Below are 12495 nucleotides of genomic sequence, written 5' to 3' on the forward strand. Positions count from 1 at the left end.
TTCCCAGCATCACCGCCGCCTCCGATTCAGGTGTAAGATTGTGGAAAACAGACCGGTTGGAAGGTTGCCCCGAGCCCGCATTAAGGAAGATGTCGTTAGATTCCACTCCAATATGGTGTGTCTTGCACAAATGACCTCCGTCGGACGAACCGTTCGAAAGATGGGGGGCCGCACGGGGCTATAAATAATTGGGGGTTGAAAAATGGTTCACCTATCCGACCGTGAAGCGTAAACATTTCCTGTGTGTGTGTTGTTTCAGTCGCGCCGAAGATGATGAGCTTTAAACGTTTAAACGTTTTAAAATTCCGTTCCGATTGGATGGAAAACATTGAATCTAGGAAATACGCGGATGGTGGATTTTTCACTGCGAATTCGCTGAATAAGCGAGAGTCAGCGTGAAGCTTCCGCGGGTGACGGCCATTTCTTTGCCGATGCGGCAACGCCCGATGGCCGCCGCCGCCAGCAAAGCGAATCCTGACAAATGCAAATAAAATCGATATGTCGTCGTCCCGTCGTGGCCTGGCGATCAGCGAACGAAAAAAAGGCGATTAAATAATTAACACATCATCGCCGACCGGCGCCAGCAAGGAAAGGACAGGATATTCAGAGGCCCGTTCGAACCGGTTCACGGCCAGCGTGGAACAAGTATTAACCGGAAAAAAGCTGATCCCGAGTACGGGAATCCTTTCTCGCGCTGCAGTTCCGTCAAGTGGCTCGTGCAGGTCCTTGGCTGGGGCGTCGAAGTCGGCTAGTGCGAGCTGGCGAATTCCGGTCTCCAGTGCTCCTTACAAGGACGAGTGTGACTTTTAGTGTGTCTGCCCGCTCGAAACGGCCCGTTTGAAGCTTACTGCTCACGATTTCCACTGCCTGGAACTGCCAGCATCCGGCTGTAGTGCTGCATCGAGTGAACGTGTCCATTCCGGGTTGCATCTTGTCGGGCCCTTGGCGGCGTGCCAAGAGCCTAGCCGAGCGTGAAGAATGGGTCCGTGCAGATGTCCTTGAAGTACCTTCAACGTTCTACCGCGGGCTCAAGTCAATCGAGAAGCTGCGCTGTCAAGGTTTCGGGTGTCAAAGCGAAGAGGACACCATTTCAGCACCGCGAAGCACGTGCGGCCCAAAAATAGGGTTCCGCCAAGCTGCGTACGCCAATAATCTACGCCAATTTGTGACCATCGCCACCGCCGGCAGACCCACTTAGAGCGCGGCCCACGCCATCCGTTTAATTAAGCATTCATTCACTCAAATTGGCCCCTAGACTCGCTGCCTGCCACGGTGGTGCGTGAGGCAGCTAGTCCCACGGTCCCACTATGCTTTGCGCGGTTTTTTTTGCCAAGATCACCATCGCCGGCAGGTCCCGCAAGAACCAGTCCAATCTAATTGGCCACGAGTCGCGCGCGCGTCTGGCCGTCGATCTGCGCGACAAGATATGATTAGTGGGCCAGCGCGTCGGGTCGGGTCGGGTCGGAGTGGATAGAATATTTTGCACCGATTGCCATCGCAGCGCGGAGGCGTGCTGGGGTAAGACCCCAAGAAAAGTGGCCCCCAAATGACTTTTAAATGACTCCGTCTCCGATGGTTGCACTCCATCGATTGAGGTCCTTCGCAGAGGTCGCAGCCCGCGGTCGAAATCGATCACATAAATCTTTGATCAACCACGGGTTCACGGAGGGGGGACGAATCCGGAGCTGTGCTGGCTGCCCCGTGGGTTTCAGCATGTATGCTGCGCTCGTCAGCGTAATAATGACGATGCCATCGACGGCCGTTAACTACATGTCACCCTCCGTTATCGTCGGTCCATCTCGCACAATTGCCGGTGGCTAGGTGATGTGATTAAAGCGAGTTGAGTTTTAATAAACCCCCGCTTTAATTGAGCCCCCCACGCCCTCGTTCGGAGGTGGCCGAGTGGAAAAATGATTGAAAAATGAAATTAAAATCCTATGGCAACCCGGCCATGTAACGGAATGCAGCGGAAGTCCTTGGGTCTGGATCCCTGAGCTATGCAAGAAACCGTTGTTTGTGTTTGTCGACCATCAACGGCGGTGGTGGCTACCGTGTGGCCCAGTGGGGCAGCTGTTATCGGCGCGTTGCTTACTCGGCCACCACGTAAAACCCGCTTTACGACGTGCACGGCTGGTCAGCTGGTCGAAGCGGAGCTGGTGTTTACTCGACCTCGCCGGGCGCGCCGTCAGTGAGCAGTGACGGTGAATAAATATAACTTAATCAGCCACCGAACGGACGGATGGCAGAATTGTAAAAGTGTCACTCCTCGCCTGGCGGGAGGAGGCCATCTCGATGCGATAGGGGGGCTAATCGTTGGCAAACCGGACCGGGCACCGGAACCCATCCGGACAAATGAAAATGCACGGCCGAGGAATGCAAAAAGAAACGGCGAATAGGAGTGTGGCCGTCAACTGAATGGAGAATAATGTTCTGTGCATCCTCGGTCTGGGACTGCGGCAATCTGCGTGGGCGCTCCCGGTGATGGTCATGGTCATTCCACCCCCCTGGGTGGGTGGATTAGAAGACGATGTTGATGAGAAAATACTGAAATCACTTCCATCTGCGCCACAACCCCGTTGAGCGCAGCGGTCCCGGAGAGCTCCTCCTCGGAGAGCACCACGGAGAGCGGTGAACCGAAATAGATTTGCTTGACCTCCCGTCGTCGTCGTCGGCTGTTGTTGTCGTCGGTGGGGCCGTTGTTTTGCCGCAGCGGTTCTGGAGAGGACAATCTTTCATCTTGTGCATCTTTTGTAGTGGCAATATTAGCTCTGCATCGCAAATGGGTGGGCCTCGTCCAGCGCTACGTGCGGTTCCGTAGAGACACCCGGACTAGATCCTTGGACGGATACGTTCCCGACGTGTTCACGAGCGCGCGAAACCGTTTTGGGGGGACCATCGTTAGTTTTCGCAGACACATTACTGGCACTTCGATGCCAACGGTCCGGGTTGATGAGATGGGATGCTCTGGCACCCAATAGGTTGCACTACGGTTCATTGGCCCGTATTAAGGACCGCACGCGACACAGTCAAGGGCACCAACGCTTATAGGATGCCGAGCGGGACAAGGTGCCGGCCAGGACAAGGCAATTCAGTTTCATTGCCTTGTCCGCGCCACTCGATCTTATTTGACGCAATTTGTGGCACGATCTGCCAAAGCGATTTATGCGACATGCAGCAGAGGACGGCAGGATGGTGTTTTTCTCGTGGAAAATTGCCCATCGAAAGATTCGATTGCTTCTCGGAAGCTACCCCCGGGGACCGAAAGCAGCTAGAGATGGTAATGGATTTTCATTTGCCTTTCAAAGTGAGCACTCCCTTAGGAGCGCGGGGTCCTTGAGAAACAAGTCTCATCATCGCTCACGAGTCCTTGGGTTGTTTTTCGGACGCTTCGGCGAATGGCAAAAAATATGCCACACGCAGAGCGGACACGTTTTCGGGATTGAAAGATGATTTTTATGACACTCGTTCATTAGCATATCTGGCGCAGTGGTCTGACAGTAGTTTCGACGGGCGCTTCCGAGGAATGTCACACAGACCTATGTCAATCACGGTACGGCACCTTCGAAGAAGGAGGAGAACGGTCCGTCGCCCACCAGACTAATCACTTTCCGGACCGTGATTGGATTTGCACCATTTTTCTAGCCCCCATCACGTGACATCTGTCAGATTAAGCGCTCACTGTGTCACCATTGTTACATTGTGTCGGGGCCGTACACAAATTTTCCCACATCGGGGGGGGACCTGAGTGCAGCTAATGGAGCGCATTCCGATGGTCAATTGTTGCTGCTCGCGCGGTGCATTCCGGATTGGCGGGGGCCCAATTATTAAACCATCGTTTTAATTGCGGTGCCTACGGTCGTCGGGTCGGGGGAAACGGCAAGTTGCATCTTTGTGCCCCCCCTTGGCACTCCACGCGATGGCCTCTCGACATCAGGCGGGACAATGCCGCCATTGTCGCAGCAGCAGCCTGCAGGCTCCGCTGGCTGCACCTGCAAGTCGCAACTTTCTCGAAGTCATTTGTTAAGCTCTGTCGCCCACATCACGTCCGAAGTTTTTTTTCGAGTCAAGGCGTTAGCGAACGAATTTGAGAGTGTTGTTCGCACAGCTGAGAGCTTATCAAACTCGGCAAGTCAGTAAGTAGGTGCTCGTGTACTCGAGTTATCGAATTACAAACTTTGCCCAAACAAAGATGAAACGCTGATGTGGAAAGCCCCAATGTGGGAACCCAGCGTCCCAGCGAATTCGTGGGCTTCGTAATGCTTTTTTGGGAGTTGGTTTCACGTTCCTTGCCTTCTCGGAACCAGCCTCGGAACGCTCTCGGAAGGATGCTTTGGGGGGCGCGATACTGAATTTTATCGGTGGTCTATTTTTGGCCACGAAGCCACGTAAAACGAAGATCAGTTTCATTACCTTTTCGGCTGTTCGGCTTGTTTTGTTCGATGCCCTGCCGATGGGTCTGCTAATACTGCTCGTCGCCGTAGATTGTCCTAGGCTCTGTGGTCACACTGCCGCTGCCCGTTCTCAAAAAGCTCCTAGTATTGCGGGTTCGATGCTGGTTCGTGGAAGGTCGGAAAAGCAGGCCTCGGTTTTCCACTACATTTTCCCCACGCTCCCCGGTGTGAGTGTGTCTTGTTGGTAATTTAATTAAAGCCTGTCGCTCGTCGTACGCTAAATGCTTAACTTTCCGGCCACTTTCGTGGAAATCGAAGCACGTCGGATCGCAAATGGCACGAGAAACTCACTAAACACACGCCACAAACTCACCTCACGTTCACACGTTAATTATGTTCACCAGCTTCACTTCAGATACTACCCCAAACGGTGGCCATTCGGTGGGCCCGATATTGCTTTTTCCATCGGTTGATTAAGGTGTCGACACATACGCACACCCGCTATGGACGGGTCGTTTTCATCGGGAAATAGCGAGAAAAAACGAAGACCTCCGAAACGCGACCTACAAACCGAGGCCACGGCCGGTGATGAAGATGCTGGGCAGATGCGGATAAACGCACTGTGAGGCTGCTTTAAAAGCTAACCAAAAGGGACTGCAGGATGCTTTGGATGTTTCTAGTCGTTTCGCGAACAAGCGGAAAGGATTAAACTGGGAAACACAAACACTGAGAACGCACCACCTGCGAGCACTAGATTGCGAAACGGAAAAGCCCACCCCAGAGGCCCTGTGGAGCCACAACACACTTGGCAACTTGGCGAACGAACGAAAACACAATAAGCGACGGGAGCGGAAAATGGTCGCTCAGAACCTGTCCGTTTTCCAGCCAGCGACCGAGTGAAGGGAGCCCACTCTCGCAGCTCCTCGCTCGTTACTCGCCTGGCTCGCTCGCGCATATCTCTCGGTTCTCCCAGAATCTCTTCTAATCGCGCGGTTCACCTTTCGCGAAGGTGACCACGACGAGAGAGAGAGCTCGGTTGTTGGTCGCGATGGTTTTCGTCACCGACTGTACTTTGTTTTGAATGTCTCTCAGGGGACTCTACAGCAGCAGCAGCCAGCATCTTCGCTAATCGCCTGGGAACAGCTGTTTGCGATGTTTTGACCTGCCATGGAACTGATAGTCCATCCCCAGTGGGCCCTTTGCGAAGTGGGCCCCTCTATATTAGGCGCCGAACGGGTGGTGAGACGTGTGCGACGTGGGCCTAGTGTTCAAACACACGTTCGCCGTGAGAGAGAGCGCGAGTGGCCGCGGTGTCGTAGGTCTGTTTGGCCAGCAACACCGCCCGATCACGTCGTCGTCCCCGGCTCGTTAGCAAACGATTCATGCTCCCCATGTTTGTGGGAGACTTTATCGGGCTGGGGTGGCCGTGCCGTACGTTTGTTTGCTCGCCAACCAGGTGTCCTTCGACGTCGGCCGAGATATGTGGGTCACTTTTCAATCGTTCAGTCCCTTAATCGGCAACCGGCTCGGCCCGTCGTGGAGGCCAAACGGGCCCCCCATTTCGGATAAGATAGTGCGCCGATGGGGTGGTGATGGAGTGTTTATGCTATACGGGGCAAGAACACGAGAGAACACGAGAGAGTTCGGAGGGTGACCATATGAAACGAGAGCGCGAGAGAATGACCGAGTCTCTCTCACAGGCCAGAGCATCGAAAAGGATAACAGAAGTTTAGGAGGGCACTAGGACAGAGGCTGTAGAATGTTGTGGCGTGGGGACAATCCGCAGCTTCTCGAGTTTGCTCCAATTTCGTCGGCGTTTGTGGCCGAGGTCAAGCAAAGGGTATTGGCGGGCGGGACACAACTCGGCGATAGGGCACGGTTACATTCTTCAAGTATTTTATTCGATTTTTCTGGTTGTTGTTTGTGGGAGATATTTTTGTCAAGTGAAATGTGGAAAAAGAGCGACAAAGTACAAAGCTAACTAACCCGCGAGCGAGCCGGACTAACCTCGAAGTTTCTCGAGTACTACACACACACAGACAGAGACTCACGTTGACATCGAACTACACTAAACTGGGGCGGCAGACCAGAGCTTTCTATTGCGAATGCCCCCGCGGTAGAGACAGAGATTACGAGGAGGATGGCCACTGATTTGGAAGCGGAGTCCGGAATCGTCCGGGGCTGGGTTGACTATAAGCTAGGCCAGGCTACGAAGTGACTACGGTTGACGAAGTGACGTGGGGATAATAAATAAGCGCACGATCGATCCCGGCCGTCGCCAATCCGGGAAGCTATTTACAGTAGTACCGATCCTCGTACTTCTCACAGTAGTCGCACACCACCTGGCAGCAGCGGCCATTAGTGAAGCGGCAGCGGCATTTCTCGATACTCTTGATCACCTTGGTGGTGTAGCCACGACCGCAGCAGAGCGTGGCGCAGTTGTCCGGATGCAGGCAACGACGTCCACGCGTCACCGAGCAGAACGTCGGTGACGTCTCGAAGTAGTACAGCTGATCATAGATCGTTTCCTGTGGAGGAGCATGAGCTGTATTAGTAGTGGATTCCGTTGGGACCTTTGGGAGTCCTTACCTTGGGACGAAACTCTCTCGGGGCCGAACGGCGCGTGGTTTTGTTGTTCACCGGAATCTTCCGTATGGCCAGGTGGTACTTGGTGCGCAGCAGGGCGGCCGTCGTGTTGAAGTCGCCCAGCCGCCGCCAGCACGTCTTCATCGAGCACGAGCCGGATACTCCGTGGCACTTGCACCGGTCCGTCATCGCACTCGTAATGGCCTGTATGCCAACCTGGAGTGGAGAGTGGAAACGAATTAGCTGGAGTGACCTCGCCCCGGGACCTGGCCTACCCACCTCACTGTCGTGGCGTAGCATATCCAGCACCGGATCGTCGTCCAGAGGTTGCTGCAGTTCGAGAAAATTCCGTGCCACGCGCTTCCCGTGCTTCACGTTGTCACTGCAACCGCCCCAGCGCCACGCCAGCCGCGTCGCTTCCGGTTTCCGCTCCGACGCACACTGACACTTGGTCATCCGGCCTTCGGCACAGGCTCGTGCCACCGCGTGCGTGATGGCGGCCGCCGTGAGGGCGTGCACGAAAGCCGTCTCCCGGTAAACCTGGAACGGGAACGGGAATGACACAACGGTTAACGGACACTCTCACAAGGCCATGGCGGCAGGATCGGTTACCTTTTTGAAAATGTTTCGCTTTCCCCTCGTCTCGATCGAACAGTTCCACCGGTCGTACCGGAATTGCTCCTCGCAGTGCGTGACGGCCAACCGGCGCGCCTCTTTGATCGCTTCCGGCAGCCCGATGTCGCGCCGGCACTGATGGTTCTGCTTCCGCGTCCCGACTAGATACCGGCACGGGCCGGGCGATTTGGTCATCGGGCTGAAAACGGCCATCACCGTGTTTTTCGCCGGCAGCGACGGTGACTCCCTGTGTTTGGGGGGAAAAGAAAAAGAAAACTCAACGTTTCGAGTTTGATTTTTGAAAAACGTGCTCCCGACGCAGCCCAATCGTGTACCGACAGTGGCTGCGTGCTTTGCTTCATTGCGTGGAATGAGGTTGTACGCAGCCGAGCGTCGAATCGCATGCAAGCGCTCAAAATTCGAAGTGATCGTTTTTATCGTTCGTTCGGTTATCGTTTTCAAAATTTCAAACAACGGAGCCAATTCGTGTAACGGTTTTTGACTTAAATGTAATTTAGACGAGAAACGGAGCCGTTAATAAATATTCTCGATTAGACACGGCACTAAAGCATACGATTGGAACGATTGCTTTGTATGTAACCGGTTATCGGATGGCCGGCCATCCGATGGGTGTGGTTAAACTGTTTCCAAACTGCCACCAAAGTACTACATTAAGACGCTCGCCACTCGGGCTCAAGAGGTTGCCCTACCCACGGACACCACCGTGGGGGTAATCGTTCGTCACATCATTGACAACGAATTAATTAGCCCCCGGTGTGGTTCCCGGTGCGTCCAATGCAAAGTGCATGGCGCTCTGACGGGCCTCATCGAGTGGAAAGGCAATTTTGTTATTGTCGCGAACGACGTTATGCTGTGTTTCAGCTTATTTACGCGGCGACCTGAAATGTGTTTGCTTCTTCAAACCCAGGCCTCGTCCCAGTCGTCGACGTGCCGTTATGCACACACCTTGACGAGCGGCTATTCAACGACAACCGCGAGCATTATCTGCAAGGGAGTTTTAGTCCGAAAAAAAACGAACGAACGAACGAATGCAATTCAGCGACCACCTGCAACGTACCCGGAGTGGAGGCCTCCCCCTCCCGTGTGTTTACCCAGTGTCATTTTCCGCTAAAAACCATCGCAGACCTTCGCAGCCTGCCCCATGCTAATATCTCGAAGATGCGGCGGAGCATTCGCGAGTTATTAATGAAAAGGCACACACATGGCGCACGGTGCAACGGTGGCACTTTCGCTGGGCGTAGGAGTTCCAGGGTGGGGCCGGAGCCGGGGCCGGGGACGAGACGGGCGGCCCACTAAACGGTGGCTAATTTTGCTCGCGATATTTTCATAAGGAAATTGACTTTCGACTTCCGAGGCGCACAATCGTCGGGCGCGCAGGGCAATGGACCGCAATGGGGCAAAGAAGCTTCCATTCAGCCAGCCCAGCTCACGTATGAGACTCGTATGTGCAACAAAGAACCTCCATTCGTTGGGGGGTAAAAAAGAAAACGGATCACGTTCGCGATTCACCCACGGAAACGACCACCATGGGGCACCGTGTGTGCTACGGGCATGGAAAAGGATCTGTATTATTTTTAAACATTTTCGCCCACCCATTGAAGGAGTGATCCTTTTGTGGCACATGGCAGGCTAGAGCCAGACAAAACGGGACACAAAATTGGCACGAGGGGGGGGGGGGGGGAGAAATGGGGAAACAACCGGCTAACCCTTCTAGCGCTCTGGTGGTTTCGTGAATCTTCCGTCCGTGCGCCGTAAGTGTGGCCACTTGTTGAGTGGTGGTGCCGCGTGTTTCCCGTACGACGGCCGGAGAGCGCCATTAGTCGAAACAGAACCGCCGGATGGTGCAGACTGCACAGACGGAAAAGTCGTAAACGGAATTGATTCCGGTGGCTGCATTTCGCCGGGTCGCCTTTTTCGGGGAACAAACTAGACGCAATTACTAAGGATTACGGTACGCCATGTGGTGGTTTTGGTGTAGCGAAATTCGGTAGGAAAAAACGCACATTTTATTCCAATTTTAACTGTAATGTTCTGAGCGAGCAAACCCCATACGCTGGCTGCTATTTGCTTTGAAATGGTAGCCGCCATTCATCCGGCACGGAACGATATTAATTATTTACCGTCTAAAAATGTCCCATCAAACGGTATCATCGATGGCAAAGCACGCAAAAAAGTAGTGCGATTCGTCGAATCGGAATCGTTTACACAAACGCGATAGGACCTGGTCCCGGAACGGATGCCATTCCAGGGCGCGATGGGTGGGATTTTCCTGTTCGATTTGCCGATCCCGAATCGTTGACATTACTGTATCAAATATTCATAAATTAATTAAAATATTTGGCGATAGGCAACCACACACGGCACACGGCACAGGGGAGCGGGAGCAATAAAAACGGCAGGCAGTATGTTCGGAGCCGATCGGAGCTGCATACCGGCCACCGAAGGAATGCGCAACAAGGGGTAGGGCGCCAATAATTTGTCCCTTTAGCAGGTTAACCGGCCCAGGCGGTTGGGTCGGTGGCCTGTTTTGCGTGCACATTAAAAATTCAATTCGACATTTCATTCCGAAAAGGGCGATTGTATCAAACACTGACTGATTGCCACCGTCGTCGCAAATCAAGCGGCGTCCCTCGGCCGTCCCTCGGCTCGGCATTCCATTAACTCCATCGCCACGCGCAGCCACCCACAGCTTATTGAGGAGCGATGCTCACTTTTTTATTTCGGCATCGGCCCATCAGCCATCGAGCCATTTGTTGTGTTGTTTCTTTAGCGGCCGATCCTCTGCATGTTTGATGAGCCCCCGGGTTCTGGGCCACCGCCGTATTGTTGCGCCATATCCAAATTTTGCCACACACAGGAGCGACCTCAGCCGGTCGCTCCGAAAAGCAACATTCGCGGCGAGCGCCGAAAGCCAAACAACAAGCCGGTCAATGTCTATAAATTTTAATTCGATTTCACGTTATCGCTCATTTCGAGGCTTAAGTATCTGCCGGAATGCTGCCGAAGGCTGCTGCCGGCCGCCGCGGTCGCCCCATGTAAATGGATCCGGATCCGGCGGCAGCGGTGGCGGCAGGCGCTGGGCGTAATTGTGGCAAAGCAAATCATCGGCCATTCGGATGTTTGGTTGCGCCGGTCAATTATAATAATTGATGTGGGGAAAACTTGCCAACCGATATCGATGTAAATTAATTCCCCGGCCGGCCCCCCACCCCGGGCACCACACCGGATTGGTTGATTTAGCGAAACGCACGGCGATCGTGGGAGAAAAGCTGTAAGTAGTAAATATTTGACAAGCCTCTGTTGAGATACGCGCAAGCGGCGCGCTCTCGGCCTCTGTGTGTGCTCTTTTGGGTTTAATAAAGTTCTTTTTTTGTACGCTTTTGCGCTGGCACACGGTGCGAGATAAATAAAGTTGTTAAGATTATTAACTTCACGAAGCCGGGCGGGAAGCAAGCGAATGGAGAAGAACGGAACACTTTACTCCTGTTGTGGACACGGCAAACGATCGGTCGGCTGCACAAATTTGCATTCGACTTGTTGAGCCGCGCGGGGATTATTGAAAATGGTGGCATCGCAAACATGTACTACAAGAATGCTTGCATCGACCATTGATGCTGAATCGGAATTGAAAGGTACAGTTTGCGATGTGATTGAACGGCTGATTATTACTGGTTATTGATTTAATATTGTGGTCAAAAAGTAATAACTAATTCGACTAAGCTAGACTACTCTTTAGATTAGTTAAATAATTAGAGCTTACGATTGGGATCCTTTCGTAAACTATTTCACAACACAGTTCCATTAAATGAAGTGTACGGAATGCAATTTCTATTGCTAAAACGTTGGCAATGTTGCACAAGGCCTTCGGTGGGCAAGCTTTATCGAAAACAAGAGTTTATGAGTGATTCAAGATATTCAAAGAGGATCGGGAAAGCGTTGAAAACGCGACACGACAGCTAGGACGACCATAAACTTCACGGCAATAAAATCAAAGAACTGCTGGTCCAAAATCGTCGATTAACAGTCCAAGATCTTGCTGCCCTTGTGGGAATATCGAAAGGATCCGTGGAAACCATTTTGAGTGATTATTTGGGGCTCAGAAAAGAGAAATGTCGGTTGGTGGCAACTGGATAGCCGAAACCAAATAAAACACGTCAAAAGCAACCGAAATGCTCAGATAACGAAACAATCTTTAAACTCAAATAAGGGTTCTTTTGAACTGCTTATCCTGATTCTGCTAAATGCTAAGCCAATAAGGGTTGACGCGAATCTTCTCGACCGAAACTCACCCCTTGGATGTGATGACATCGTTACACTCGATGAGACAGCAGAGCGCACTCACGATCAGCAAACCGACCAGGACGGTTCTCTGCCGGAATGGACCCGCGGCCCATTTACCCGACGACGCCCCGGCGGTGGCCGTCGATTTCACCGCTTCATCATCGGCCATCGCCGCAGTTCCGTTATCAATTATCGTTCCACACAGAAAAGGGCTTCACTTTGCACACCTCCACAGGCCCTGGATCCTGGACCGCCTCCACCCCAAAAACAATTGGTTCTCGCGCTTGTTGTTCACCTCACCAGGAGCAAGATCGCTTCACCGATCACTGACCACCACGAAACATGCATGACGACGACGCGCGACGGGTCCAATCCTCGCCGGGCCGCACACTAACACGGACTAACGCGCGGCCGACGACACACACGCAGCCGAGCCGCCGCGGACCTTCCTTCATTCGCTCGCCGTGCCGTCGGGGGGCGCGCACCGTCGCTGCATATTCTGCGCGGCCTGGACCATCCGCCGTGCGCCGAACTGTCACATGGCGCGCACAAAGCTCTGGCACCGGCAGGGACACGGTTTTACTTTCGATTGCACCCAGCA

The 12495-nt window shown here is 53.3% G+C and overlaps 1 protein-coding gene across 1 annotated transcript; it reads right to left on the reverse strand.

The window, feature by feature from the left end:
• Window positions 1–6597: 6597 nt before the first annotated feature.
• On the reverse strand, window positions 6598–12063 carry LOC128271145 (protein Wnt-4). The gene is made up of 5 exons (XM_053008585.1): window positions 11903–12063; window positions 7590–7839; window positions 7257–7517; window positions 6981–7193; window positions 6598–6919 (listed from the first exon to the last, which is right to left on the reverse strand). The coding sequence occupies exons 1-5, from the start codon at window positions 12061–12063 to the stop codon at window positions 6683–6685; spliced, it is 1122 nt and encodes a 373-aa protein (XP_052864545.1). The 3' UTR covers window positions 6598–6682.
• Window positions 12064–12495: the final 432 nt, after the last annotated feature.

Source organism: Anopheles cruzii, chromosome 3 (genome assembly GCF_943734635.1).
Source record: "Anopheles cruzii chromosome 3, idAnoCruzAS_RS32_06, whole genome shotgun sequence".
Lineage (NCBI taxonomy): Eukaryota > Metazoa > Arthropoda > Insecta > Diptera > Culicidae > Anopheles > Anopheles cruzii.

Bases quoted from the DNA above. Each gene is read 5' to 3' on its own strand.
- LOC128271145 (XM_053008585.1), bottom strand. From the start codon at position 12,063: ATGGCCGATGATGAAGCGGTGAAATCGACGGCCACCGCCGGGGCGTCG. The intron at 7,840-11,902 runs GTGAGTTTCGGT...CCCCAAACACAG, and splicing joins GATGTCATCACATCCAAGGG to GGAGTCACCGTCGCTGCCGG. The intron at 7,194-7,256 runs GTGGGTAGGCCA...TCTCCACTCCAG, and splicing joins TGCTACGCCACGACAGTGAG to GTTGGCATACAGGCCATTAC.